The 27,735-nt window shown below is 46.0% G+C and overlaps 2 protein-coding genes across 7 annotated transcripts in view; both read right to left on the bottom strand.

Moving 5' to 3' along the window:
• The window catches only part of Capn3 (calpain 3), a 47,252-nt gene extending 45,801 nt beyond the window's left edge, over positions 1–1,451 (bottom strand). For both annotated transcript variants that reach the window (XM_040746102.1, XM_040746103.1), the window contains exon 1: positions 834–1,451. In XM_040746102.1, coding sequence (XP_040602036.1) covers positions 834–1,142 — 309 coding nt within the window. In that variant the 5' untranslated portion in view covers positions 1,143–1,451. The remainder of the gene's footprint in view (positions 1–833) is intronic.
• Positions 1,452–4,397: 2,946 nt separating this feature from the next.
• Ganc (glucosidase alpha, neutral C) overlaps positions 4,398–27,735 on the bottom strand; it is a 60,419-nt gene continuing 37,081 nt past the window's right edge. For 4 of the 5 annotated variants that reach the window (XM_040746095.1, XM_040746093.1, XM_040746096.1 and 1 more), the window contains exons 18-25: positions 26,075–26,318; positions 24,220–24,284; positions 21,600–21,676; positions 19,315–19,389; positions 9,078–9,191; positions 7,177–7,286; positions 6,142–6,245; positions 4,398–5,391 (exon numbers count right to left, since the gene is read on the bottom strand). In XM_040746095.1, the coding sequence (XP_040602029.1) occupies positions 5,282–5,391; positions 6,142–6,245; positions 7,177–7,286; positions 9,078–9,191; positions 19,315–19,389; positions 21,600–21,676; positions 24,220–24,284; positions 26,075–26,318 (899 nt within the window). In that variant the 3' untranslated portion in view covers positions 4,398–5,281. The remainder of the gene's footprint in view (positions 5,392–6,141; positions 6,246–7,176; positions 7,287–9,077; positions 9,192–19,314; positions 19,390–21,599; positions 21,677–24,219; positions 24,285–26,074; positions 26,319–27,735) is intronic. The other variant, XM_040746097.1, reaches the window with a different exon arrangement.

Below are 27,735 nucleotides of genomic sequence, written 5' to 3'. Positions count from 1 at the left end.
CTATCTATCTATCTATCTACCTACCTACCTACCTACCTACCTACCTACCTACCTACTATCATCTATCTACCTTTTAGCAGTGCCAGGGATGGGGCATGTGGCCTCATACATGCTAAGCAGAGTTCTACCATTGAAGATTATTTTGTAACTAAAATGTCTCTTGTATCAAAAGCAAAAGTCACATTGAAAGCATGACCAGAGAAGGGGAAGACATAGGAACATAACTTTCCCTCTGGTGGATCCCTGTAAGTGAAAGCCTGAGGCTAGCGAGTAGGGTTTCACCCAGGCCCTGTCATGTGCCGGGTCTATTTCATGCTGGGCCTTGACTTCCTAATGTATGCAGTGAGGCAAACAGACAAAAATTCTTCTAAGCCCAGTATTCTATGTTTGAAAAGGTAATCTTTGCCTTGCTCCTCTTCTCCTGGCTTCCCTGTCTCAGAAATCTATGGTCACTGGCAAACGAAAGGACAAGATCTCATGATTTAGCCTGAGAAATGGAAGCAGTCTCAATACATTTAGGCAGAGAAGGTATCTCTGCACATTCTACAGCTGGTTATGGGGAAGGGATGGCCGTTTTATTGATGAATTAGGGATCTGATTATTTTCATGAAAAGCAGAAAAGAGAGAAAGTGAGAGAGAACCAGCCCTGCCTGCCCTCTCTTGGACTTGACCCTGTCCTCCCCTTTCCACACTTGCAGCCAGAGCCCAGCAGGCCCCTGCCAGGATCCTTCCCCCAGTGCCCATGTGCACAGCTGTGCTTGGGGAGGTGCTGAGTGGGAGGACTTCTCTGAGGACAAACTTCAGCCAGCTACAAAACCCAGGAGACTACTCACCGGAGGTCTCTTCCAGACAAACTGGATGGGGAACTTCTGGCTATAAAAGAGAGAGGTCTCGTCTGGTGGGAACTCAGGATCCAGATAAAGAACTTTCTTCTCCAGGCACTTTTTGTGGAGCTGCTCAAAAGTCTTCTCTTTCACTCCGATAATTGGAAAATTGCGGCTGATGATAGCTGAATAGATGCCACTTGGGTGTCCACCTCCAGCCTCGGTGGTCTTCCCTTGGGCTGGGTGAGGACCAGGCCCTGGAGACCTGGGCTCAGCTCCTGTTCTTGGGGCCACCGTTGCACTAATGACGGTCGGCATGGCAGGCAACTTTGGAAGAAAGACGGTTTTAAAGAAAACGAGATTCAGCTACCTCCAAGGAAAGGAAGCAATTGCCAAGCGGAAGTTGAAGCGATCCTCTCATCTGAGAGAAAATGGCCACATTCGCTTCAAAGTTTAAATCCTATCAGAAAGCTGGCTGGTTTATGACCAGCTTCAATGGCCGAGCTGTGATCCTGAAGCCATAGGGGCTCCTGAAGAAGAGGCACTAAAGGGTTTCGAAGCAGTTTCTACCTGGGGGCTCCTACCAGCAGCATGCTTGCCAGAGGGAGAGAAGAGAGTGAGGGTTGTGTTTCAGTGGCCTGAAGAAGCTTAAGCCAGGAAAACTAAAAATAGACGTGAAGTGAGGTGGTGAGCACGAAAGCAAGAGGCCAGTGTGTGGCCAGACTGAGTGGCCGAGAAGGGCCTCGCTGGAGTTCTACACCGACACTAAGACTTTCGTTGTCAAAAAAGGAGAGTATCAGACAGGCAGACACCAGAAATCAGCAAAGTGTGATAAGGACTAGACAGCCACACAGGCTACTGATGCAGTTGCCACTGGAAGGGTGCACAGCTAGCTGGAATCTGAGCCATGAGAGCTCTGGGAGCATATTCCATATGTTTTAGAGAACATGATTTTTACTTTATAAAATGTTAGTATATCAAAATGTCACTTAATATTAGAGTATCTTTTCTAGAATGTTCTGGAATCAGCTTTCAGTCCAACTGAGTAGAAAATACTACTCAGCAGAATTTTCAGTCAAGGAAATCCCTCACTTCCCAGACACTGAACCTAGACACCTCCTGCCTCTTCCTACCCTCAAATACACACTGAGATCAAGTCTACTACACAATGTGTATCCTAGAAGATTATTTGTTTAGTCACACCACATCTGCATCTAGACAGAAGCTGGAATAGACACTGAGCCAGGTTGGTGTCAAGTCCAAGGACGTCATGTCTAGACTTCAGGGCTTTAAAATGAGAATGAAAGTGGCCAGAGCAGGGAATTGCTCAACAGACTTCCACCTGGTTTTTACCCATGGTGGTTGCTCTCCATGTCATAATGAGATGGATGCATCTGAAGCCTGTCTGGCTGGGTAGAGGCTTGTCTCAGCTTGCAGCTGTGCCTATTCCTAAAGACCAGCTTCATAGATCCAGGTTTAGAAGACTTGGGAAAGGGTAGGAAGAGACAGCTGAAATAGGTGGCATAGGGCTGGAGAGGTGGATCAGTGGTAAAGCACTTGTCACATAAGTGTGAGCATTTGAGCTCCCAGTAAAACTAGGTGCAGAAGCATGTCTGCCATCCCAGTGCATCTAGAGACTGACAGAACCACTAGAACTGACGGGCCAGGCTGTCAGACTGACAGAACTACTAGAATGGGCCAGGCTGTCAGCCTATGCAACAGCAAGCAACAAAAAGACCCTGTCTCAAACAAGGTGGAAACAAGGACCAACACCCCAGGTCATCCTCTTCTGTGTGTGCCAGGGTCCATGTGTACATGTGCATGCCCACACTTATACACAGAAACATGTATACACACATGTTACCCAGCCACAACACACACACACACACACACACACACACACACACACACACACACACACACACACAGAGAGAGAGAGAGAGAGAGAGAGAGAGAGAGAGAGAGAGAGAGAGAGAGAGAGAGAGAGAGAGAGAGAGAGAGAGAGAGAGAGAGAGAGTATGATTAGGCAAGGTAGTTTGTCAAAACCCTATGTCTTGGCTACTGGAACCATCAGCTTATCTTCCTGTTCCTCTAAGAAAATGCCCTACTCTTGAAGGAAAACAGAGAGCAGTTTCTGAAGGCTGGCTGTCCAGGTTCAAAGTCTAGGTTGACCACTACCAGCTATGACTGTATAACTTTAGCTGAGTTACTTTGTCCTTTTTTCCTGTGAGACAGTCTTGTCTCATGTAAAATTGGCATGATGGTAATTATTCTGTTGTTGGGTTGGTAGAAAAAGCCTGAATTTAATATCACTTTGGGGTTAGGTTGGGTTGAATGACCATTCACTCATGGTATCAATTGACTATCCATCACTATAACAAAATAAATGAGATAATTAACAGATTATTATATAGACAAAAAAGTTTGTTTTGGCTCACAGTTTTAGAGGTTCCTGTCCACATCAATTAGCTCCATTGTTGGACCTGTAAAAAGGTCCATGAGAGAAACTTGTGGAAAAGCAAAAACATCTACCTCATGACCAGGAAGCAAACAAAGAGTAAAATTGTGATAAGACACCACAACCAAAAGCAACTTATAGAAGAGTTTATTTTGGCTTACATTCCATATGGAGAGCCATAATAGCAAGGGAGGCATGGCAGGTGCTGGAGACGGTGGCTGAGACAGAGATCACATCTCAACAGCACACAGGGAGCAGAGCAAGCAAACAGGAACTGGAATGAGCAAAGCCCATCCCCAATGACACACTTGTTCTAGCAAGGATGTACCCCCTAAAAGTTCCACAACTTCCCCAGACAGTGCCACCAATGGGGGACCAAGTGCTCAAACATATGAGCCTATGGGGGACATTTTTCATTAAACTACCACAGTGGTATAAAATATGGGAGAAATAGAACATGATCTTAAGGAACATACACTCTAGATACTTATAGTAGCAAGGTACATCCCTGAGAAGATGAAGCAGGGAACAATTATTTGTGGGGCAGCATTTCAGAGAATAAGATCACGAGGGGTGGGGCTTGGGGTGTCAGGTTAGAAGTCTTCACAGAAAAGTAGGGTTTGGGTTGGGTCTGGAAGGATGGTAAGATTTGTATAGGTGGAGGCAAGGGAGGAGAGGGAAGGCAGAACGGGGACAGTTGCAGGTAGCTAAATGGAAGAAATGCAGAGAGGGACTCATGTGCTGAGGAACTGAGGCCTCCCCAATAGCTGCTGAAGCAGACAGCAGGAGTCTCAGGGTCTCCAGAGCCCAAGCATTGTGATGCAACTACTATGTCACAGTATTCAAGCCTGTGCCAAGCCATATTGGAACCCCAATACAAAAGGAAGTCAGTAACACTGAGCTATCTTTATTTAAAGTCTCTTGCTCAGCCTGGGGTTTTTGTATTCATTTTATTTTTAAAGACAGAACATTAACTTCCAGGTATTGGTGGCAGATGCCTTTAATCCCAGCACTTAGGAGGCAGAGGCTGGTGGATCTCTGTAAGTTTGAAGTTAGCCTGGTCTACAGAGCAAGTTCCAGGACAGGCTCCAAAGCTACAGAGAAACCCTGTCTTGAAAAACCAAAAAAAAAAAAAAAAAAAAAAGACAGTGCATTAAAATATTACTTATTTGATTATTGATTGCCTCTTACTTGTGTTATTATAGTCCCAGTCCTGTGCTCTACTGTTGAAGTTCGCTTGTGGGACATGGATATTTATTTCATTATTACTAATTATAGCTTATTTGTGTTTAAATATTCTTTGGTTAGTAGAGAGTATTTAGTAAAATATAATTAAAAAGGAGTAAATCTGAACTTGAAGATTGAGTCTCCGAAGCAAGAAAGGGAAACTTCCTCTAGGGAGAGCTTTCTACAGCCCTGCCTATATGCAGTGTCCGCAGGAGAGGGCGCCGTGCCTGCACTGCTGTGGTGGAAGGCAACCCCGAGAACACTGGGCACTGTCATCTATTTGGAGATTGGTTTGGGCAACTCTGCTGCTGCAACAGCCAGAGTGACTCTGCTGCACAGCCCAAGGCAAGCCCTAAAAATGGGCCTCCTGAGTAGCTCCAGGTCGGGCTGCTCACTGCTCTATCAATGGCTCACGGCTTTGTTGGTCTGTGGGAAGGGCAGTGCATGTACAGTTCATCAATAATGCATCTTTAGGTGTAAAATTGAAATCTTATTTTTGATTTTTTGAGACAAGGTCTTGTGATACAGCTTAAGCTAGTCTTGAACTCATCATGATCCTTCTGTCTTAGCCTCCTGAGTGCTGTGATTACAGGAATGGGCCACTGTACCTGAAATCTTCAAATCTGAAATCTACTGGTCATCAATATCCTAGAGACAAGCAAAATATCATTTTTTCCAGGGAAGCAAATTGGATGGCAGCACAGATCTCACAGAAGGCCAGGAGGCTGGGTGGTCTGAAGGCTCCCACACTCATCACCAGGGCACCTGCTCATCATCTGATATGGACCTCCCAGTCATCAGCAATGCCGAGGGAAAGCTTCTCCAGACTCAGGGTAGATGTTTTGGCATGGTACGTAAAAGCTGCAGGCTGAACCTTACCATCTAAACAGCAAGACAATAAGAAGACACTGAGAAGCCAGGAGAAAAATATCTTTTCCCCCCCTTCAAATCTGATATGTCTGGTGCTCTCAAACAATGTTACACCTCACTTAGAAGAAGCACTTTTATTCATGAACTCCTGTGAACGTTCTAAAACATGAACAGTCTAATTGTTTGGCGTATACTCCTGGTTGTAAAGAAACTAGAAGGAGCAAAGCAATTTATTCAAGAAATGCAGGAGGTGAGGGAAGGCACAATTCCACATCATTTCTTGCATTAGGTTCCTTAAAATGCTAAGAATTCTCCAGGACTGAAGATCTCTCTCTCTCTCTCTCTCTCTCTCTCTCTCTCTCTCTTTCTCTCTCAGTATTCTGCCTACACTAACCCTGCATGCCAGAAGACGGCACCAGATATCATTACAGATGGTTGTGAGCCACCATGTGGTTGCTGAAATTGAACTCAGCACCTCTGGAATAACAGACAGTGCTCTTAACCTCTGAGCCATCTCTCCAGCCCTCAACAATTTCTCTTAGTAAATATTAACTGTGGGCAAAAAGGCCAATCCACTTGTAAAAACCAAAAAAAAAAAAAAAAGTCAATCCATGAGGAGAAGCAGATTGGCTGCTCACTCTAGACACTAGAGAACTGACCCAGGAAGGGCAGAGATTTTCTGACCTAAGCATAGTTTGTCAGTTTGGGAACAAATCATCTCTTCACTGCAGATATTTCTGTGTTTACAGGACAAATGCTTACCAGATGAGTGGGTAGTCACAGAAGATGGCTTCTTCCCAATGCCTAAGACCAAAATCTGCTCCACTACGCACTTGCTGGGATAATGACCCTTTTCATCAGCACACCTGGAAGAGTTACAAATGCTATCAGGCAAAGGAGAGGCACGGGGCTGTTGATTGGTCACCAAGTCAACATCTCCATCCTTGTGAGTTCTTCCTGTCTGTCTCTATGGAGTCATGGTCCGTACAGGAGCCACATTCAGTAGGACAAAGAGAGGAAACAGGTGATTCTGTGTGCCAGGGACTAGGTAATCAGTGGCCACATCAATTTCCCTGAACCATGTGAAGGACACACAAGGTTCAGGGTGGCTTGCACATTAAAATCTAACTGAAAGAAAGCAGATATTTAATTAATTGGTGCATGGGGGAATTAGGGTATTATGAGTACTTAAGCTAAGTGTTTTATTTGGTAGGCAGGTAAGGAAAAGAAGATGAGAACAAAAAGGAAGGTACTTTCAGGGTCAGTAATTAAAATACAAATGGCCCTCATCATTATTTATTTAAATAATACCTTCAAGATTTTTCTATTATTTTTATTTTATGAACATGAATGTTTTGGCTACATGTATGTAAGTACGCCACATGCCCTTACAGACGGGGGTGGGGGGGGGAGTCAGACCCCCTGCAGCTAGAGTTACAGAACATATGGATGTTGGGAGAACTTGGGTCCCCTTCAAGAGCATCCAGGGCTCTTTAACCCACAGGCCACTTCTCAAGGCGCTAAACAGTGATTTAAAATTTGAGCTATCCACTTAGCTGAAGATGCCAAGAGGGTAGTATAATCTTTTTTGTTTGTTTGTTTTTTGAGACAGGGTTTTTCTGTATTGTTTTGGAGGCTGTCCTGGAACTTGCTCTGTAGACCAGGCTGGCCTCCAACTCACAGAGATCTGCCTGCCTCTGCCTCCCGAGTGCTGGGATTAAAGGCATGCACCACCACCGCCCGGCGGCGGAGGGTAGTATAATCTTAGAAGAGTCACAGCTTTGCAACTGTCCTCACCTGTTGATCAGAACACCGGAATGGAATGAAAACCTTCGGTGTAAGAACTGGTCCTGGAGGTACTGGAATGAATGGCCATCATCAAGATACAGCTCTCCCACAGCAGAATCCTGCAGAGTGAATCACAGAAGATCTGCTAATGGCAGTAGTTTTATATATATATAAAAAAGCCATCTTCTAACAGGAAAGAGTAACGTCTGAAAGCTGGCGAAATGCCTGAGAAGCTGAATATCCAAGCTGCACAGAGTTACACACAAGTTCCTTACACATTCAATATCCAGTCACTCCTGAGTAGATAATAAAGTAACATGAACAGTGAGGCTACATAAGAGGAACACAAAGAGTTAGACTTTTTTGAAGGAAAATTAAATATGAAGTATGATCAGTAATGGCTTCTGTGAAAACACTATCCCAGAATGTGACAAGAAAGTTCACAGAACAGAACTGAAGTTGAAAATATCCCTGTATAATAGATGAAAACAACTATCTTCTATGTTTAGAAGACCTTCCTACTCAAATTGGGAGGACCTCTTCTGTAGCCAAGTACTACAGCCTCCACATGGCAGGCCATTTATTAACAATGTTGGCTTCAGCCGGGCGGTGGTGGCACACGCCTTTAATCCCAGCACTTGGGAGGCAGAGGCAGGCGGATCTCTGTGAGTTCGAGGCCGGGCTGGACCTACAGCCTCCAAAACAATATAGAGAAACCCTGTCTCATAAAAGCCAAAACAAACAACAACAACAACAACAACAACAACAAAAAAACAATGTTGGCTCCAGGGTGGATCTCTAGCTTATTGCATTCTGGGACCCCAATGGATCCCATACCAGAGTTTGGCTGAAGAAGACAAGCTTCAATAAAATGCATGGTAAAGAAAACTGTAATTTACCCATTTTACAATATTAATATAACTATAACAGAATATGTATTTGACTCTGGAAGACACTGGGATAAGTGGATAAGAGATGTGTATAACACAGGCTTCACTTGGCTGAAAAGATACTCTTGGTACTCCCAAATCATACTCAAGGAGACGTGAGTGATTTGAGCTGCCTGATGAGAACACAGTCACTGAATGGGTTAGTGTATACCCCAAAGAATTGACATTTAATTTTATGTCCTTCTTCTGTAGGAGACTGAGTTTCAGAACTACTTCAGGGGCAGGCTGCATAATAAATGTTCTTCCACTAATAACCTATGCCAACCCAAGAGATAGACATTACATGCCCAAGAAACATATTTTTATCATTCGTTGGTTGTGGGGACACCAGACCTTGAGCAGAAACCCACTTCCCCTTCGGCCTGGGAGCAGGCATCTGTGTAATGTTTACTGAAAACAATTCAGTGCTTTAAAGCTCTTGATAGGGCTCAGATAAGGGCTTGCTCACTGAAATACCAGGCCTTTCACACCCCCTACGGCTAGATGCCTCTTCCTGTTTCCCTGTGGTGTCTCCCCGATTCTGGGGCCGGAGATTAAACCACCAGCCAGGAGGAAAGAATGGTATGTAGATGAATGGCAGAAGTCCTTAAAAAGGGAAGCTCCTTTTTCTTAGAGAGACTTCTCCTGAGAGCTCTCCTAAGCGGACTGGGGTCTCCTCCTAAGCTGACTTGGGAAACATAAAGTTTTCTTAAAGCAACCGACCGGTCTCTGTGTCATCTATCCCGACCACCTCGCTACATTCTCGGATGCAGGCCGCACAGCAGGTGCGACAGTTGGTCTCGGAGTTCCTAAGAAAAATGTCAGGGAGGGCAGACTTCACAATGATTCAGAAATGAGTCAGCCCTTGACTTTGAGATTAACATTGGAGCACTATTTCATATGAGAGTCATTACCTTTTCATACCCTCAAGAGGCCACTACTGTAAAGAGAAGGGGTGGGGACAATTGGCTTTCCTAATACCTGAGTGCTTAGAGCGAGCCGGAGTCCATATGGGGAGTCAGGCATCCAGCCTGTGGACTTGCCCACACTGGTCTTTGTTGGTACCACACTTCCGCCTCGTTGAAACACTGGTATCTGCAACAGAGCAGTACTTTCAGGGATGACATGAAAGACCCCAGGCGGGGGACTTTCACGGGAGGGAGACCCGAACCCAAGGAACACCGAGGCCACGAGCTTGGATGCAAACAGCAAGAGGCTTTATTGATAATACACGGGTACCCGGGGCGTCTCAGTCTCGGGAACTGAGAGCCCCGAGCTGGGGACTCAGGGGTTCTTTTATAGCAAAAAGCGCAGTACAGAAGCGAGAAGCCTAGTTACAGGACCCTGATTGGGTAATTTAAATGAGGCGGGGGCTCAGAACGAGGTTTCTCTCATCTGGACAGAGAGGCAATTAAGGTTTCTCTCATCTGGACAGAGAGGCAATTAAGGTTTCTCTCATCTGGACAGAGAGGCAATTAAGGTTTCTCTCAGAACCAATTCTCGGCCTTGGCCCTATCTGAAGAACAAAGGTTCTGCCTGCCCAATCTTTCTGGGCTGGCTGTGCAGACCATAGACACCTGGGCCCCTATCTGGACAGAGATAGTAGTGACTATGCAGCTGTAAAGACCTTGAGCTGAGCTTCCTTCTGATCAAAAAATGACTATTCGGCTGAGCTGTGGGGGAAAGGAATTTTCCATAGGCCTCAGCCACCGGTGCTGGGCCGGGGTCTTTCATTCCCCCATTGCTCTTGTAACTGAATGAAATCTTTCATTCAGAGGTTTCTGCCATCTCGAAATCCCTTTGCTTTAGCTGCTGGTATTGTTGAGTCAAAACCAGTGATTGTACAATTGATAACCTTTCCTTTATGAACTGGATCAATCTGTTTAAGATGCATGGCCCAATCATCAGAATCAGAAATATAATGATCAGGGGTCCCATAATAGTGGATATGAGAGTCGAATACCAAGGGGACCTGTTATACCAATTCTGAAACCATCCCTGTTGGGACTCAATTAATTGGTGGTACTTTTGGCGTCTTTCTTTTATTTTAGCCAGGTTATCTCTTACCACTCCGGTATGGTCTGCGTAAAAGCAGCATTCTTCTTTAAGGGCCGCACAAATTCCCCCTTGCTGTAAAAATAAGAGGTCTAGTCCCCTTCTGTTTTGGAGGGCTACTTCTGCCAGGGAGGACAGAGACTTCTCCAGGGCAGCGACAGACTCCTCTAAAGACCGAATATCTGCACGCATTACTTGTTGTAGGAGTTGGAACTGTTTAGTTTCCTGCAGTGCGGCAGTACCGGTTCCTATTCCTGCTGCTATGCCTCCCATGGTTAGTCCTCCTAGTAGGATGGCAGTGGTGATGGAGATAGGTTACCTCTTACTGCGGCCAGTTCTTATCAGGTCAGTCATAATCAGAGGGGTGGTAAATTACCTTAGGCCATAATTCGATCAGAACACAATAGTCAATGGTGGTACTTAAGTACCGTGGTGGAGACACAAGGGGTTAATCCAGTGTTGCATGCCCAATATGTCCCATTGGGGGCTATCAAGTAGCGGCTACTTTGGAGCAAAGGCTCAGTGGCATTGCATAGTCCTTGATGCGTAGCGGGGACTTTACCTATATATAGCCCCTTTCCAGATACTTCTGAGATGGTCAATTTATGTTGCGTAGCTGTCCCACAAAGAGCCTCGGCTGTGGCCTGATTTGTATATTCGCCCATAACCGCTAAGCCTTCATAATAGGGAGGTTGCGGAGTCAGACAAAGCCAGCATTCCTTAGTCTTATCTGGGCGAGTTAAATTCAGAGTGGCATATGTCCCTTTGATTAGGGCTAATATTCTATCTCCCGTGCCTTCAAGGGGGGCCCGAGGAGGGGGGTTTGGGAGTGCTTTCTGTAGGCGCAGGAGCGGCTGTGGTTTTAGGCAGGTTCAGAGGCCTGGTATCAGCCTTGGGCATGAGTAAGCTAGGCTGCTTTTGATCAGTAAGGACCTGGTTAGGGCCTATGGCCTGTGGATTGACGGGAGCCACCTTGCATCTGATTGTAAAGATTACTCCCCTGTCTGGTCCGTGTAGATACCAACGCAAACCCCAGGTATACCCAGTCTGCCAGTCCGGGGCTTGCTTTCCCTGTGCAGTGAAAGAAATGGCAAGGGGCATACCTATCATTCCAGATTGTCCTTTGTCCCAGCCTCTGCGTACTTGTATTTTATCCCAGGATGAGGATGGCCTCCAATATGCGTCCCCTGTAGTCTCGCACCCCCAAGCTGCACAGAAAAAGGAATTATATCCCCCACATTTCCGGGCCTGTTGCCAGGTACGTCCATCTCGGGGGCAGACATAGAAGTCCAGTGAATTTAGCTGCTCTCTGGCTCTGCGACTAACACACCCGGGGGTGGTTTCTCTGGGGTCCACGAATATGAATGTACGTCGACGTCTGTAAAGGTGGGAACCACTGATGCATGCCTTTGGGTGGCAATGGGGAATGTCCCAAGTGTTCAACCCTGCTACTAAATCACAAAATTCAGGCCGTAGAGTAGGCCACCATGTCCCAAGTGCATGTGGTTCCGTGACAGCATAAATGACCTCCCCCATCTGGGAGAGAACCTCCCAGGTTAATTTATAAACGGTATGGGGACTGGAGGCCACACCAGTGTCTGATTTTATGAGGAGGGCTATTAGCAGGAGGGAGGGGAGCGGGTAAGTTTTATTTTTAAAGGATTTTGAGTGCGTTGAGCTTTCCATCCTGAGTCCGGATCCCCAGGGAAGGCAGCTTTTACATGCGAGGCGTGTATCCAAGCAGCAATCCCGTCCACCTTGAGAGCAGTAGGGGTGGTCAACAGGACTGTGTATGGTCCCTTCCAGCGGGGTTCAAGGTTCTTAGCCTGGTGGCGCCGGACCCAAACGCTGTCTCCCACGTTGTAGGAGTGAGGGACGATAGGGTGTTTCCTCTGGTCTCGGTAGGCTTGGGCCAGAGGCTTCCAGACTTCCTGCTGAACCAGCTGGAGTGCCTGCAGGTGAGCTTGAAGAGAGGAGGAATTGGCATAGTCAGAAATATCTTGGTCAAAGAACTGAACAAAGGGAACGGTGGTTCCATACAGAATTTCAAAAGGGGTGAGGCCATGGGGGCCCGGTGTATTCCGGGCACGATAGAGAGCAAGGGGGAGCAAGAGGACCCAGTCTTTAGTGCCAGCTGCCAGCGATAATTTAGTTATAGTCTCCTTAATGGTTCTATTTATTTGTTCTACCTGTCCTGAGCTTTGGGGTTATTAAGCACAATGTAATCTCCAATTAATCCCCGACAAGGTGGCCACAGACTGACTTACCTGAGAAACAAAGGCAGGCCCGTTGTCTGTCCCCAATACCTGTGGCATTCCGTAACGGGGGAAGATTTCTTCAAGAAGTTTCTTGGTGACCACCTTTGTTGTCTCGTGCTTGGTGGGGTAGGCTTCAGTCCATCCCGAGAAGGTGTTAACAAAAACCAGGAGATCTGTGAAATCTATTTCCCAGTGCACCCCAGGCCAGTGCCCCCGAGCTCGGGTCCCCTTGGGTAGCTTTAGCCTGGTCATATTGACGTGGGCGCAGGCGTCACATTGCTCAGTCACTTGTTTTATTATTTCTTCTATTCCCAACAGGTAGCGAGTATTTTCTTCCCGGGCTAATAGTTCTCTCATTTTCCTGGAGCTCAAATGAGTGAGTTTGTGTAGGCTGTTAACCAGATATCTAGTCATTAGGCGGGGAAGGACAGTCTTTCCTCGATAGGTCCAGAGACCATCATGTACTCGGGTCGCCCCCAGTCTTTTCATGGCTTTGATGTCTTTTATTTCATAGTCCCATGACGGGGAGGTCTTCTCGGAAGCCTCATTAGTTGCAGGGACTACAGCCGCCTGGAGGAGGTGACTGTTGCTTTCCAAGGTCAAGGCAGCCTCCCGGGCGGCCAGGTCGGCCCTCCGGTTTCCCCGGGCAACGGGGCTGTCGCCTTTCTGATGCCCTGGGCAATGTATGATACTGAGGGCGGTTGGGAGGTGCAGAGCCTCTAAGAGGGCCAGGATTTCCTTTTTGTTTTTAATGTCTCTGCCCTCTGAGGTCAATAGCCCCCTTCGCCTATAAATTTCACCATGGATGTGAGCGGTGGCAAAAGCATAGCGGCTGTCTGTGTAGACAGTGAGTTTCTTACCTTCTGCCAGTCTCAGGGCCTGTGTCAAGGCAATCAGTTCTGCTCGTTGAGCCGATGTTCCTGGCGGCAGGGCCTCAGCCCAAATTGTTTCTGACTCAGTTGTCACTGCAGCACCGGCTTTCCGCTCCCCTTGATGTACAAAGCTGCTTCCGTCCGTGAACCAGACAAGGTCAGGGTTGGGAAGGGGTTGATCCGTGAGGTCAGCTCTCGTCCCATGGACCTCAGCCAGGATCTGTAAGCAGTCATGAGTCTCTGCTTCCCCGGGAGGGGGAGTAGCGAGGCGGGGTCTAGGGTCACCGGAGCCCCGGAGTGAATTCGGTCCTTGTCCAGCAACAGAGTCTGGTAATGGGTCATCCTGGCATTGGTGAGCCAGCGGCCTGGTGGCTGCCTGAGCATAGATAGTCAAAGGCTGCCCCAACGTCAATTTGTCAAAGGGTTCAGTCAGATCAGGTAACCCCAGAGCTGGGGAGCTGAGCAGAGCCTTCTTGATGTCCATGAAGGCTTTCTCCTGGCTCTCCCCTCAGTCAAAGTTGTCCCATGATTCCCAGGTCTGCATCCTGCCATTCAAAGGCAAACAGTGGCTGACTGTCTTTGTGTAACCGCAGGCAGAAGAAGGCATCCTTTAAATCCAGGACTGAGTACCAAATATAGTCAGGTGGCAGTCCACTCAGGAGGTTATAGGGATTGGGGACCGTGGGGTGTATGTCCTCAACCAGCTTATTGACTTCCCGGAGGTCCTGGACCGGCCTATAGTCATTGGTTCCGGGCTTCTTGACTGGCAACAAGGGAGTGTTCCAGGGGGACCGGCAGGGGGTTAGAATGCCCTGCTCCAGTAGCCTCTTAATGTGAGGTTTGATTCCATCGCGGGCCTCCCGGGACATGGGATATTGTTTAATTGAGGCCGGGAGAGCAGATGCCTTTAAATGGACTATGATGGGAGCCTGCTGGAGGGCTAGTCCCATTCCTCCAGTCTCTGCCCAGGACTGGGGAAAGTCAGTCAACCAGCGGTCCTCGACCTTAAAAGAGTCATCCTTGGGCTCATGTATTCTATATTCCTCTTCTAAGGCTATAGTCAGTACCGTGAGTGGGGCCCCTTCTGGCCCCGTGACTCTTATGTTGGCTTTCTCGAAATGTGCTTGAGCCTTTAACTTCGTTAGGAGGTCTCGACCCAGGAGGGGGTATGGGCAGTCAGGAACATGTAAAAGGAGTGCATCACCTTACCGGTCGCTAGGTGGAGCTGGCGGTCCGTGGTCCATCGATATTGCTTCCCACCGGTAGCTCCTTGTACCCAGGCAGTTCGTCGGCTCAGGGGGCCGGGTGACCGATTTAGAACAGAGTGTGGAGCCCCCGTGTCTACCAGGAAGGTGACCGGGCGCCCCCCTACTGGTATGGTTATCCGGGGCTCAGGGGGGGGCTCCTGGCCCTGACCTCCCTAATCTTCGAGGCTCAGCAGGTCGGAGGTCTGAGAGCGGGGTTTGGGCCTTTGGAATGTCCTTCTTTGTTTCTTGGGACATTCTCTTGCCCAGTGTCCTCTTTCCTTGCAGTATGCACACTGGTTCCTTTCCAGGCGAGGCCCTCTTTGTCCCTCTCTCTGCCTATCCTGTCTCTGCTCTGCAACTACTGTGGCCAATAGTTTAGTCATCTCTCTATTACGCTTCTCGTCCCTCTCTATCCTGTCTCTCTCATTTCCTGTCTCTGACATTCTGTTTACCTCTTTTCTCTCTCTCTCTGAGCTTCTCTTTTATTAAAAAATACGTTCTGTCTCCCTCAATACATCTGGTAGTGTATACCCCTGTCATATGGGTTATACATTCTGTAAGCTTCCTTAAGTCTTTCAAAAAAATGCGGCTGGCGATTCCTCTGCCTTCTGAACTATCTGTCTTACCTGGGCCAAATTTATAGATTGCTTATCCGTCTTTCGGAGACTCGCTACAAGCAACTGGCATTAAAGACATTAGATGGGTCCTACCTGCCTCAGTGGTGAAGTCCCAGTCTGGGCAGCATCAATTTCATTTGGAAGCTGCGTAGGTTGTCCATTTGCCCCAGGAACAAATTTTCCGGGCTTCAAGGACCCGCTGTCTCTCCTCCGAAGTTAGGAGGACTTGCAAAAAGCTGTTGGGCAGTGAGAACCGATTCTAATAGATCAGTCAGTCTCACGGGGTCTGCTGAAAAGGAGGGGTTATTATTTTTCCAGTTATAAAGATCTGAGGCAGAGAACGGCCAGTACTGCAACTGGCCATCATGGCCCGTCCGGAGGCAGGACGGTTTAATCCGGAGCGGGCTGAGGCTACGGCGCCGCCCGAAAGGGCCGGAGCGTCTGCCGGGGAGCGGGGCCGAGGGGCGTGGCGGCCGCTCTCTGACCCGGTCCATCGCGGGCCGCAGGGAGGCAGACACAGCTCCCCTCGCATTGTCGCCGGTCGGTCGCGCCGTCACATTCAGGGCGCCCTTCGCGCAGCGGCCGGGACGCTGAACGCGAACCGGAAATGGGCCGCAGCCCGAGCGGTGCCGCAGCGGCGGCGGCGGGGGTTAGGGAAGAGGAGGGGGAGGGAGGGTCATAGACCGGCACTTCCCAGGTAACTATATAGGGTACTTGGTCCGGGTGGCCCTGGGGTCCAGGATCCATGACTTTCTCTTTCACCTGGAAAATAATTTGAGGGTTAAAGGTGCCATCTCGTGGCCAGCCAACATCAAAAGTTGGCCATTCAGAAGAGCAAAAGGTGATTCATTGCTTCTTGCGCACATCAGACAGTCCGGTTACGAGCGTACTCCTGGACCTGTTGCCAATGTGAAAGGGTCAGGCTAAGCAGAGTGGTAACTGTCTGGCCCATTTTCTCGAGAGCGATGACAAACGACACTAAGACGGACGAACAGATAAGAAACAAAAACAAACAGATTTTCGCTGCGCGGCTTTGATGAAAGTCAAAAGCAAATTCAGATCGGGGACGGGGGCCTTGTGCTCCCGTCCTTGTCCCCTATCAGGATGGAAACTCCTTCGGCCAGCGGGACTTCCCCAAACAGACGGGGCAGATTCCTAGGCATCTACCCCAAACAACCGAGTCCCTAAGAACTCCAGCTCCAGATACAGACCTGCCCCAAACAGACGAGTTCCCTAAGAACTCCAGACGGGGCAGATGGACACCTACCCCAAACAGACGGGGCCCCAAACAGACGAGTTCCTAAGAACTCCAGACGGGGCAGATGGACACCTGCCCCAAACAGACGGGGCCCCAAACAGACGAGTTCCTAAGAACTCCAGACGGGGCAGATGGACACCTGCCCCAAACAGACGGGGCCCCAAACAGACGAGTTCCTAAGAACTCCAGACGGGGCAGATGGACACCTGCCCCAAACAGACGGGGCCCCAAACAGACGAGTTCCTAAGAACTCCAGACGGGGCAGATGGACACCTGCCCCAAACAGACGGGGCCCCAAACAGACGAGGCAGATCGTGTCCTAGAGCTGCGGTCGGTGCCACCAGATACAGATGTATACAGCTGTATATTACAGACGCAGGCGCAATAAAACAACAGGCATAGACAGACAGACAGCAGACAACAGAAACAACAGAAATTTAGTCCGGACAATTCTTACCTCCCAGAAGTGGGTCGGTGGTCCCTGGGCAGGGTCTCAATTCCCGGCCAATGCACCAAATGAAAGACCCCAGGCGGGGGACTTTCACGGGAGGGAGACCCGAACCCAAGGAACACCGAGGCCACGAGCTTGGATGCAAACAGCAAGAGGCTCTATTGATAATACACGGGTACCCGGGGCGTCTCAGTCTCGGGAACTGAGAGCCCCGAGCTGGGGACTCAGGGGTTCTTTTATAGCAAAAAGCGCAGTACAGAAGCGAGAAGCCTAGTTACAGGACCCTGATTGGGTAATTTAAATGAGGCGGGGGCTCAGAACGAGGTTTCTCTCATCTGGACAGAGAGGCAATTAAGGTTTCTCTCATCTGGACAGAGAGGCAATTAAGGTTTCTCTCATCTGGACAGAGAGGCAATTAAGGTTTCTCTCAGAACCAATTCTCGGCCTTGGCCCTATCTGAAGAACAAAGGTTCCTGCCCAATCTTTCTGGGCTGGCTGTGCAGACCATAGACACCTGGGCCCCTATCTGGACAGAGATAGTAGTGACTATGCAGCTGTAAAGACCTTGAGCTGAGCTTCCTTCTGATCAAAAAAATGACTATTCGGCTGAGCTGTGGGGGAAAGGAATTTTCCATAGGCCTCAGCCACCGGTGCTGGGCCGGGGTCTTTCAGACACACCCATACAAGGAACTTTCCAAGTAGAATTTTAAAATATTTCACTATATGAGATCCATACTCTTTACAGATGTAGACTCAAGCAAAGAATATTTATGGGCAGAGAAATGGCAAGCATAGTGATTGTGAAGTTAAAAGAAAATGGCTTGACTAAAAAATGGTCCATTAAAATTACTTACTTATTATTTATAATTGCTTTGTGTGTATATTGTGTGACACATCCATGTAATAATGGCATGTGTGTGAAAGTCAGAACATAACTTTGTGAAGTTAATTCTCTCTTTCCATCTTTAAGTGGGTTCTGAGAACTGAATTGAGGTTGTCAGGTTTGCATGACAAGCACTGAGCTAACTCGCTGGCCCCAAGCCATCCACATTTTAAGATATTGGGGCAATTGTATAAACCACCCAATTTATTATCTTTATGTGCCTGTCTTAGCTTGGGTTCTGTTGCTGTGATAAAACACTGACTGAAAGCAAGTTGAGGGGAAGGGGTTTATATCGTCTTACAGCTTACAGCACCCTCATCAAGTGAAATCAAGACAGGAACCTGGAGACAGGAACTGAAGCAGAGATCATAGAGAAACACTGCTAATGGCTTGCTTCCAGGACCATGCTCAGCTGCCATCCCTATACCTCCCAGGACCACCTGCCCTGGGGTGGTACCACTCACAGTGAGCTGTACCCTTCTGCATCAGTCAACAATCAAGGAATGTCAGTCAAATTTGCTACAGGCCAGTCTGATGGAAGCAATTCCTCAACTGAGGCTCCTCTTCCCAGGTGACTCTAGTTTATGTCAGGTTGACAAAAACCAACTAGCACACTGTCCTTGCCTCTTTTTCATTTAAATTCTGCTCATCCTATTAGAGACTCAGAGTTACCCCTAAAAACTCATTTTTCAACTTGATCAGAAAGGACATTCTATTTTAGAACTTTAACATTCTTGTCAATAAAATAAGTATGCTATTCTAGAGACATGCTAAAGAGTGGATTTTCCTGTTTATGTAAAGGGCTCCAAGTGCTTGTGTACACAAAGTGTTCTGTGTCTGGGGAAGTGATGTGTCCTTTCTCACAGCATCCGTACACTTTTCTGACCCTGCTTGTCTGGGTCAGCAGGATGACTGACTCAGTTCTGAGGCCCAGAAGCTGCTTCTGCTACAGGAACCATCAAGGGACTGTGAAGTGATGCTAACAACATGGCTATGGGCGTGGTCCACACCTACCAGTCCTCTGCTATGGCTCTCTGCAGGAAAACCTGGTAGGCTTCTTGCCTCTACAAGGAACTGCCAAGATCACATGAGTGCCCGTGCTTTTCTCTGAGTAAAGTGTTAGCAAGGAGGAGAGGACAAGAATATGTGTGATTCAGAGAGAGAGGAGGAGATGCTCCCCTTACCCCCACTTAACTCACAAGCAGGAAGAAGGGAAGCTAACTCTTTTTTCTTTTCATTCCTTCCTTCTTTAAACAAACATACAAACAAACAACCCTCCTCAAAGAACAAAGTTGCATGTGGGTGCTGGGAAGCAAACCTAGGTTCTCTGTGAGAGCAACAGTACTCTTAGCCACCGAGCCAACTCCCCAGCCCCATTTACAAGAACACTGTCCTCTTTCTCTTCCATCCCATCGCCCCTGCATGCCAGGAGGACCTGGGTCAGCTGACACTTTGATGTAGGTCTTATACCTTTAGAACTATGGGAAGAAAAATTTCTGTTGTCTACCGCCCAGGCTGTTTTATAAACAGAACAACACAGCTAGATAGGTAAAAATAATCCTCTGAAAATAACTTACAGTATCCAAGGTTACTGGAATCTTCACAGTACATCCTCCTTTCCACTGTGCAAATGTCTTAGAGTCATACCAGACCTAAAACGTAACAGACTCTATTGAAAAGAGAATATGAGCAATCTCTCTTGAGAAGCCTGCGTTTACCCAGTGACTATGTCCTTTTGTCCTATAATAAAGCTCTCTCGCAATCACAGGAAGGAATAAAAAGAAACTTCAAATACGTATAATTAAAATTTGTGGGAGAAGTTAGGAAGAATACCCCCAATGCTGTGTGAATGTGTGTATCTGTGTGTCTTTGCGTGTTGGGGGGATACACGTGTGTATGTGCTACTTGGGATTGACCCTAACGAATTTACCACTGAAGTGTATCTCTTGCTCTCTTTACTTTTTATTGGATACAGAGTTTTACAAGGTACCCAGGCTGGCCTTGAACTCACCATGTAGCCCAGCTAGGCCTTGAACTTGCAAACTTCCTAGTAGAATTATGAGCCTGTACCACCAGATCTGATATATTCTTTTAAGAAAATCTCAGCTGGGTGGTGGTGGCGCACATCTTTAATCCCAGCACTCAAGAGGCAGAGGCAGGCGGATCTCAGTGAGTTTAAAGCCAGCCTGGTCTACAGACTGAGTTCTAGTACAGCCAAGGCTATGCAAAGAATCCCTGTCTCAAAAGGAAGAGAGAAAGAAAGAGAGAGAGAGAGAGAGAGAGAGAGAAACAGAGACAGAGAGACAGAGAGAGACAGAGAGAGAGAGGGAGGAAGGGAGAGAAGGAAGGGAAGGAGGGAGGGAGGGAGGGAAGGAGGGAAGAAAAAGAAAGTCCCAAAGCATGCACAAAGCCCAGTGTTCAATTCTCAGCATAGGATAAACTTGGCATGGTGGTACTTGGGCATGGTGGTACTGGTACTTGGGCCTGGTGGTACTTGGGCCTGGTGGTACTTGGGCCTGGTGGTACTTGGGCCTGGTGGTACTTGGGCCTGGTGGTACTAGGGCCTGGTGGTACTTGGGCCTGGTGGTACTTGGGCCTGGTGGTACTTGGGCCTGGTGGTACTAGGGCCTGGTGGTACTTGGGCCTGGTGGTACTAGGGCCTGGTGATACTTGGGCCTGGTGATACAAGACTGTAATTCTAGGCAGGAGGATCAGAAGTTCAAGTTCATCTTAAATTTCAAAGCTAGCCTGAGATACATGAGACCCCCATCTCAAAAAGAGGAAGAAGAGTAAAATGCTACCAAAGGATATGCTTTATGAGCTAAAGACCATTCCTTGTCCATCTATACATTCAAAAGTTAATTACTGAGAAACCTACCACAGTGCTAGGTGCTAAATATGTGTGGTAGTTAAGAACTTGGTGTGAGTGAAAGACTGAGATGATGTTGATGTCTCCATGATTCTTTTTTCCCCCTTTTTATTTATTCTGTGTGTCTTTTACATCATGTATCTTGATTCCATCCATTTTCCCATCCCTTCACATCCACCCTCTGCTCCTGTGTCCCTCCTCCAATAAAACAAAATTAAAGGGAAAAAATTAAAGTCCCATCATGGAAACTCCAGTGTGACATAATTGTCCACTGACTTGTAAAAGCTTCATGCTTGCGCTGGTGACATGTCTCAGAAAGTAATGGTAAAGATTGGATGCCTGAATTTGCTCCTCAGAACCCACACAGAGGGGGAGGGAGAGAACTGACTACATAGAATTGTTCTCTGATCTCCATGTGCATGCTGTGGCGTGTGTCCATGCCCCATCATGCACACACAATAAATAAGCCAACTTAATGCTTGTAACCCTAAGTAAGATGAAAGAGAGAAGACAAAACAAAGGAAGGGAAGGCATACAGCAAACAAACCAAGCACACATGAGGCAGGAGGAAAGAAGAAACAGACCTGGGGGGAAATCCAGGGAAACTTGATTACCCCTACAGCATTGCTTTTTTCCGGGGTGAATTTGAGATTCGGAGACAAGGTCCTAACTCTTATCTGGGAGCCCTAGCAAAGGAGGTTAGCTGCTGAATTACCAAAAAGAGTCCCACAAAGTAATTGGGTGGAATAAATCTTCTACCTTAAAACCATGTCCCCCATCTCCATAAAAGTCAAAGTGTGAAGGCAAATCCCCCCTAAGGTTGTCACCTATTCATCTTCTCCATCTTCCCCCATTAAGTTACAGTCATGACTGCTGAAAACCTACAGTCATCTGAGGCAAATTCACAACTGCATGCTGGAATCAATCTCTTTCCCAAGAGAAATGGAGGCATGAGAGCTAGGAGACACAAGATATGTCTGTTATTGCTCTTACCTCATTTGACCCTGGTAGGAATACATCAGCCATGGTTGTCTGTGGCTCTGTAATTGGATGAACCAATAAAGCACTTCCTAAAAAATGAAGAGGAGATAAAACTGAGTATCATTATAGAAAACCTGAAAGCTCCTTTTGCTTAAGATCACTAGACTGTGATCTTCTATAAGTTGGAGACTATGCGAGTTGAACAAATAATTCACCAGTGAGAAGCAACAGTATAAAAAGGACAGGGCTCAAAAAGGTAACGGATTAAACCCACTTGTGGCTGATAGGATTATAGGGCAGGGACCCACAAATATTCCATTGCATCTTGTGTGCTATTTGCATTGACTTTTGGGTTTTTTGAGACAAGGTCTTGCTATGTAGCCAAGACTGACCTGGAACTTGCTCTTAGGATGATCCTCCTGTCTCAGGCTCTCCAGTACTACCATTACAAGCTTGAACAGCCATGCTCAGTTCCAGTTTCATTTTCTGTATACCTAGATGTATGCTAGCAATCAGAAAGCACCATTGCATCTTCCCAAGTGCTTCATTGTTTGCTACGAATGACGCTGGTTAGAGTGAGCCACAATGTTATCTAGAAGTCTGGTCAATGCAGCTTTTCAGGCCCTTTGCTTAGACAGTTACTGTAGTCGGACCTTCTTTGGACTGCCAACTCCCTAATAATGACACAGAGACCTTTTATCAATTATGAAGGCTTGGCCTTAGCTTAGGCTTACTCCCAACTAACTCTTATAAATTAAATTAACCTGTTTATGTTAATCTACATTCTGTCACGTGGCTTGTTATCTCCCCTACATATTGTACATTCAACTTGTTTTGGGTCTCACTGGCAAATTCCCACCTTTCAAATTCTTCCCAGGAGTCCTTCTCTCTCCCTGGAAGTCCCATCTAGCCTTTCCTGCCCAGTTATTGGCTATTCAGCTCTTTATTTAACCAATCAGAATGTGCCTTGGCAGAGATACAGCTTAACAGTGTACAGAAAGATTACCCCATAATACAGTTACCACTGCAGATCTGTACTTCTCTTAGGGATAGTCTGGAGTGTTACTTTTGTTTTCATATTGGTATCACACATGTGTAAAGTGTATCTACTAATTAATTCATCCTAAAAGTTTATTTATAGGGTTTAACTATATAACCCAAGCACCTTGAACTTGTGATCCTCCTGCCTTAGTATTGTGAGGGTTGAGATTATAGGCATGTGCCACTATGCCTATCTTGAATTGCTTCTTCTAGTCAATAAAGATTTATTTACTGAGTTTCAGGCACCATGCTAGGCTCTGAGGACATAGGAATAAAGAAAACAAACATGGCTCCAACATTCATGGAATTTGTAGTAAGTGACAAAGACATATATTAAAAGTAATTATAGTACTGGTCAGATGGCTCAGCAGTTAAGAGCCCTGTCTGCTTATTCAGGGGTCCTGAGTTCAATTCCCAGCAACCACATTGGCGGCTTACAACTGTCAACATGGGATCTCAACATGGGATCTGATGCCCTCTTCTGGAATAAAGATGTACATGTAGATAGAGCACTCACACATAAACTAAATAACTAAATAAATCTTTTTTAAAAAAGTAATTACAAGTGAACTAGGGCTAAAATAAATACTGAAAGAGGTAAAAATATAAAGCAAAATGAAAATTACATAAGAGGCAGGACTGACTTTAAGTGGGGAGGAAAAAACTAAGGTATAAAAAGGTAAGGAAAGATAAAAGACATTTCTCCAAGGCAGTGACTAAGCTGAAGTTTCAAGTGCCAGGGACTGAGCACAGAGCCTTGTGCATGTTATACAAGAGCATGCCCTGAACTATATTACTGTAATTGTTACTACTATTATTTACATTTGGAGGTTTCCACTATTTAGAATCTAATTCATTCTTTGGGTCTCAATATCTAGCTTGTTCTTGAGCTCCATTCTTAATACAATAAGCTTCCATGTTCTAGATTTCACAGTTCATCCTCATTAAAGAAACCTAGCTAGTCATGGGAGTATATGCTTCCAATTTCAGCAATCTGGATATTGACGAAAAGGATTACAAGTTCAAGGACAACCTGGGCTACAAAGCCCTGACTCACAAGAAAAAAAAATGAGGTCAACTATTACACATGAAACAAGTTCATGAGTGTCTTTACTATAGTCATCTGATCTACTTTTCATATTTTCCTTTCTGTAGCAATCTTACCAGGCTTGGGAAGTGGGCCCCAACCAAAACCCTCAAATCACACCCACCAATGCAATGGATTTATTTGGCACTAGTAAGAACTGTATTGTAAGGGCTATATTACAACAGACTAGAGCCACGGTCTCACTATCACATTAAATCTCTGGTTAAGGAGGGCTGGGACTGTAGCTGAGTTGGTATGAGGCTCCAGGCTCAATCCCAACACCATGTGTGATGAGGCATGCCTGTAATCCCAGCACTTGGGATACAGAGTAAATTCCAGGCCAGCCCGGGCTAAATAAGACCCTGACTCAAGAAAAAAAAAGGTGAAGGGATCTTTTTGGTATTATTATCATCTTTCTTAACCTTGGAGTACTCTCACTAGGAAATATAATAAAAATATAGTTACAGAATCCATCACAGCCATAACTAACCCATAAATACTTACCTAGCATGTATTCATCATCCACACTGAAAGTCTCTAAGTCATCAGGGAACTCGACCCACAGAGGCCTGGGGAAAGGAAACAATTCATATTTTAAAATGTCATTATGTTTTTATTATTCTTGGTGCTAAGTGTTTTATTAGATTTTTTATATTTTCAGTGTTATAACTGAAAGTACCAAAGGAATTGGTAAGTACCAAAGAGCCAAGATTCTTTTTCATATGACCAAAGAGCTTATGAGCAGTTGCTATGGTTACTTTATATTTATTATGTGAAAGAGTTTTCTATCAACCTGAATGTCCTAATGAAATATTGAGAATTCTATTATGTGCTGCTTTCCTATCTGGCTATTGAGTAACTACCACTCTAACAGACAAACCTAAGGCAAGTCTAAATGCCTACTTTTTTGTTGTTAAGTAAATGTTTGCAAAAAGAAAATCACATTTTATTATAATGATAATTCTGTGCCACTTCTTGTAGTCACTGACTTTTATGTATCATTTAATCATTATTTACTTAGATAAGGAACTAGTTTTCATTGCTTTCAAGCTGATAACACTTTGGAGAAGAGTGAGAAATTACCAACATTTAAAAATAGTTATTGTTTAATAGAACTCATCTAGGAGTCACTTAGGTTCATAAAAACAACAAAACTCCTAATATCTGTGTCTAGATAGCAACTTAGTGGTTCCAACCATCTTTAATTTTATTTAATTGTGTGTGTGTACCATTTGGGTGCAAGCGCTTTCTCAGGAGTCAGAAGCAGGCCTGGAGCCCTTGGAGCTAAACATCAATGCTGGGAACCAAACTTAGGTTTGCTCTTGTAAAGATAAGAGCAGCAACTGCTTTTAACTGATCAGCTATCTCTCCAGCCCCAAGGAAAAGATTTTTTTTGAGACAGGGTTTCTCTGTGTAGCTTCATAGATCAGGCTGGCCTTGAACTCACAGAGATCCACCTGCCTCTGCCTCCCGAGTGCTGGGATTAAAGGCATGAGCCACTACCGCCAGGCCGAAAAGATATTTTTTTTAAAGATATTTTTTTAACTGAAATATATTTTAGAGTTTTAAAATTATTTTATGTGTATGAGTGGCTTGCTTGCATGTATATATGTGCACCATATGCATGCTTGGTACCTTCATGTGCCTAAAGAGGGTACTGGATCCCCCAGTACTGGAGTTACAGGCAGTTGTGAGTCACCATGTGGGTGCTGGGAATTGAATCCAGGTCCTCAGTAAGGGCAACAACTCCTTACCTGCTGAGCCAACTCTCTAGCCTAATATTTTCTTTTAATAAATGAAACTTGTCATTTATTTACCAGCCTTTGCAACAACACATTCTGTTTCTACTGAATGATACAAAGCAGGTGTCTCCAATCCTGGCTGATGACTAGAATCACCAGGAAATGTCTGGTCTGAAGCAAGTTTAGGAACTGTGGACTCCAAAGTCTGGACATGTTTTTCTCTAACCTAGAAAGTTGATTTTTGCCTTCAAAATAGAATTTATATGCTAGAAAAAAAAACCCACCTCAATTTCAACCCTATGGGTAACATCAAGCCTCAGATGGTAGGGAAATTTATTTTTCATGTGAGGAGGCTTATGCATAAAATGCTAAAGTTATTTAGCTGCAAAGTAATTTCCTTATTCTTTACATTTCCATCTCAGCAAATACCAATACTCTAATCACAAGCCAGCACCCCATGCACAACAGCTGGTACCCGTGCACAACAGCTGACACCCGTGCACAACAGGCAGTGAAGCTGATTGAAACTTGACTAAACACATGGCTCTTGTCCCCTTTTCCAGTCCCTCATCCTTGGTAGGTTGTGGGAGCCCCTAACTAGAGCATGCCCTTTATACCTCATGACAGGTTCAGAAGACATGTGCACACGGTAAAACACGGAGTACAGATAGGGTAGGAGGGTGTAGCGCTCTCTGATGGCTTCCCGGATCAGCCGGGTGTATTCTTCCCCAAACAGCCAGGGTTCTCGACGCTTGGTGTTCATGGTGGCATGGCCACGGAAGAAGGGCTGGTAAGCTCCAGCCTGGTACCAACGCACCAGCAGCTCTGCCTCTGGATTGCCAATGAAGCCACCCACATCAGCTGGTTAGACAGAGAAAGACCAGACTTGGAATAAATGGTGTGTGAAGGTAAAGCAAGGCCTTGAAAACTGAGAGGAGAAGCTAGACAGGACAAGCAAACCTATGGCGTGACAAAGGGGACTTTGAGCCACAAAAACTAGCCCATTCAGGGATCTGACAGAATGCTCTATGATTCTGTGTTCTAGATCCTCCATCACCCAGAAATTACACAACGTCCCCCAGTTAAGTGTGTGTCTGGTCATTTATTTCTTTTGGAAGAAAAGGCAAAATAACATTAACCACTGAAAAGCAAGTTGTCAGCCTTGGAGGTTTAGGTAGAATTTCGTGCTCACACCTTGAGTACGACATGTATTTCTTGTATATGAACCAATCGCACAAAGACACACATATCAAAAAAATGATATTAATTTGTTTTTATTCTAGTAGAGAAAAAAAAGCATCCAGACCTGCAGCCAGAACTGCAGCCAGTATATACCCCGCACCTTCATATTGGTTCATTTATTTGCATTGAATTCTAAGGATGCAGGATGACAAGTCCTCAGACATGTATGTGTGCATATGTATGTGTGTGTTCATGTGTGAGAAGGTGTATGTGCATGCAGAGGCCACAACCTGACTTCAGTGTCTTCCTCAGTTACTCTTCATTGGCTGGACAGCAAGCAATAGGGACTCTCCTTTCCCAGCCTCCCCAGCTTTGGGTTACAGGCATGTGCCACAGTGCCTGGCTCTTTTACATGGGTGCTGGGGTTCTGAACTTAAGTCCTCATGTTTGTCTAGCAAGAACTTCACTGACTGAGCCCTCCCTACAGTCACATCTTTTTCACAGGGTTTTACGTAGCCTGGTCTGACCTCCGTCATGCTAGTAGCTAGGGACAACCTTGAACCTTTGATCCTTCTATTTCCCTGTCCTAGTCCTGAGATCTTAGGTATATGCAACCATGCTTGTTTTTATGTGGGGCTGGGGATCAAACTGAGGGCTTCTTGTATGCTAGGCAAGCACTGTACCAACCGAGCATATCTTAAAGAAGAAAACAGTTAAATTATGTCACAGAATCTTACATCTGCTGGGTAGAAAGTGTTTTTGTAAGGCTGGTTCTTTAGGTCCCTTGGCTATGCAGCTGCCATCAAACTCCAGGCCTTGAGCACACCAGGCTAGCACGCTGCTGAGCTGCACACTCAGCCCTCGTCTGGCTTTTGGCTTGCTAAGTTGTTTGCAGTGCTCTCATTCTTTCCACTTTCAAGAAGAAAAGTATATTTCTGGAAGACTCAGTTACTGTGTCTCTGGAGGTAGTGTTGAAGGAACGAAGGAAGGAAACAGACTCCCCATCTACTGCCTGACTTCATGTTCTCAATTCAGACAAGATACATGTAAAATAATAATAATAATGGTAATTATTATTATTGAAATAGGATTTCTC

This window comes from Mesocricetus auratus, unplaced genomic scaffold (assembly GCF_017639785.1).
Source record: "Mesocricetus auratus isolate SY011 unplaced genomic scaffold, BCM_Maur_2.0 Super-Scaffold_100004, whole genome shotgun sequence".
Taxonomy (NCBI): Eukaryota; Metazoa; Chordata; class Mammalia; order Rodentia; family Cricetidae; genus Mesocricetus; species Mesocricetus auratus.
This window is presented reverse-complemented; position numbering and strand designations above follow the sequence as displayed.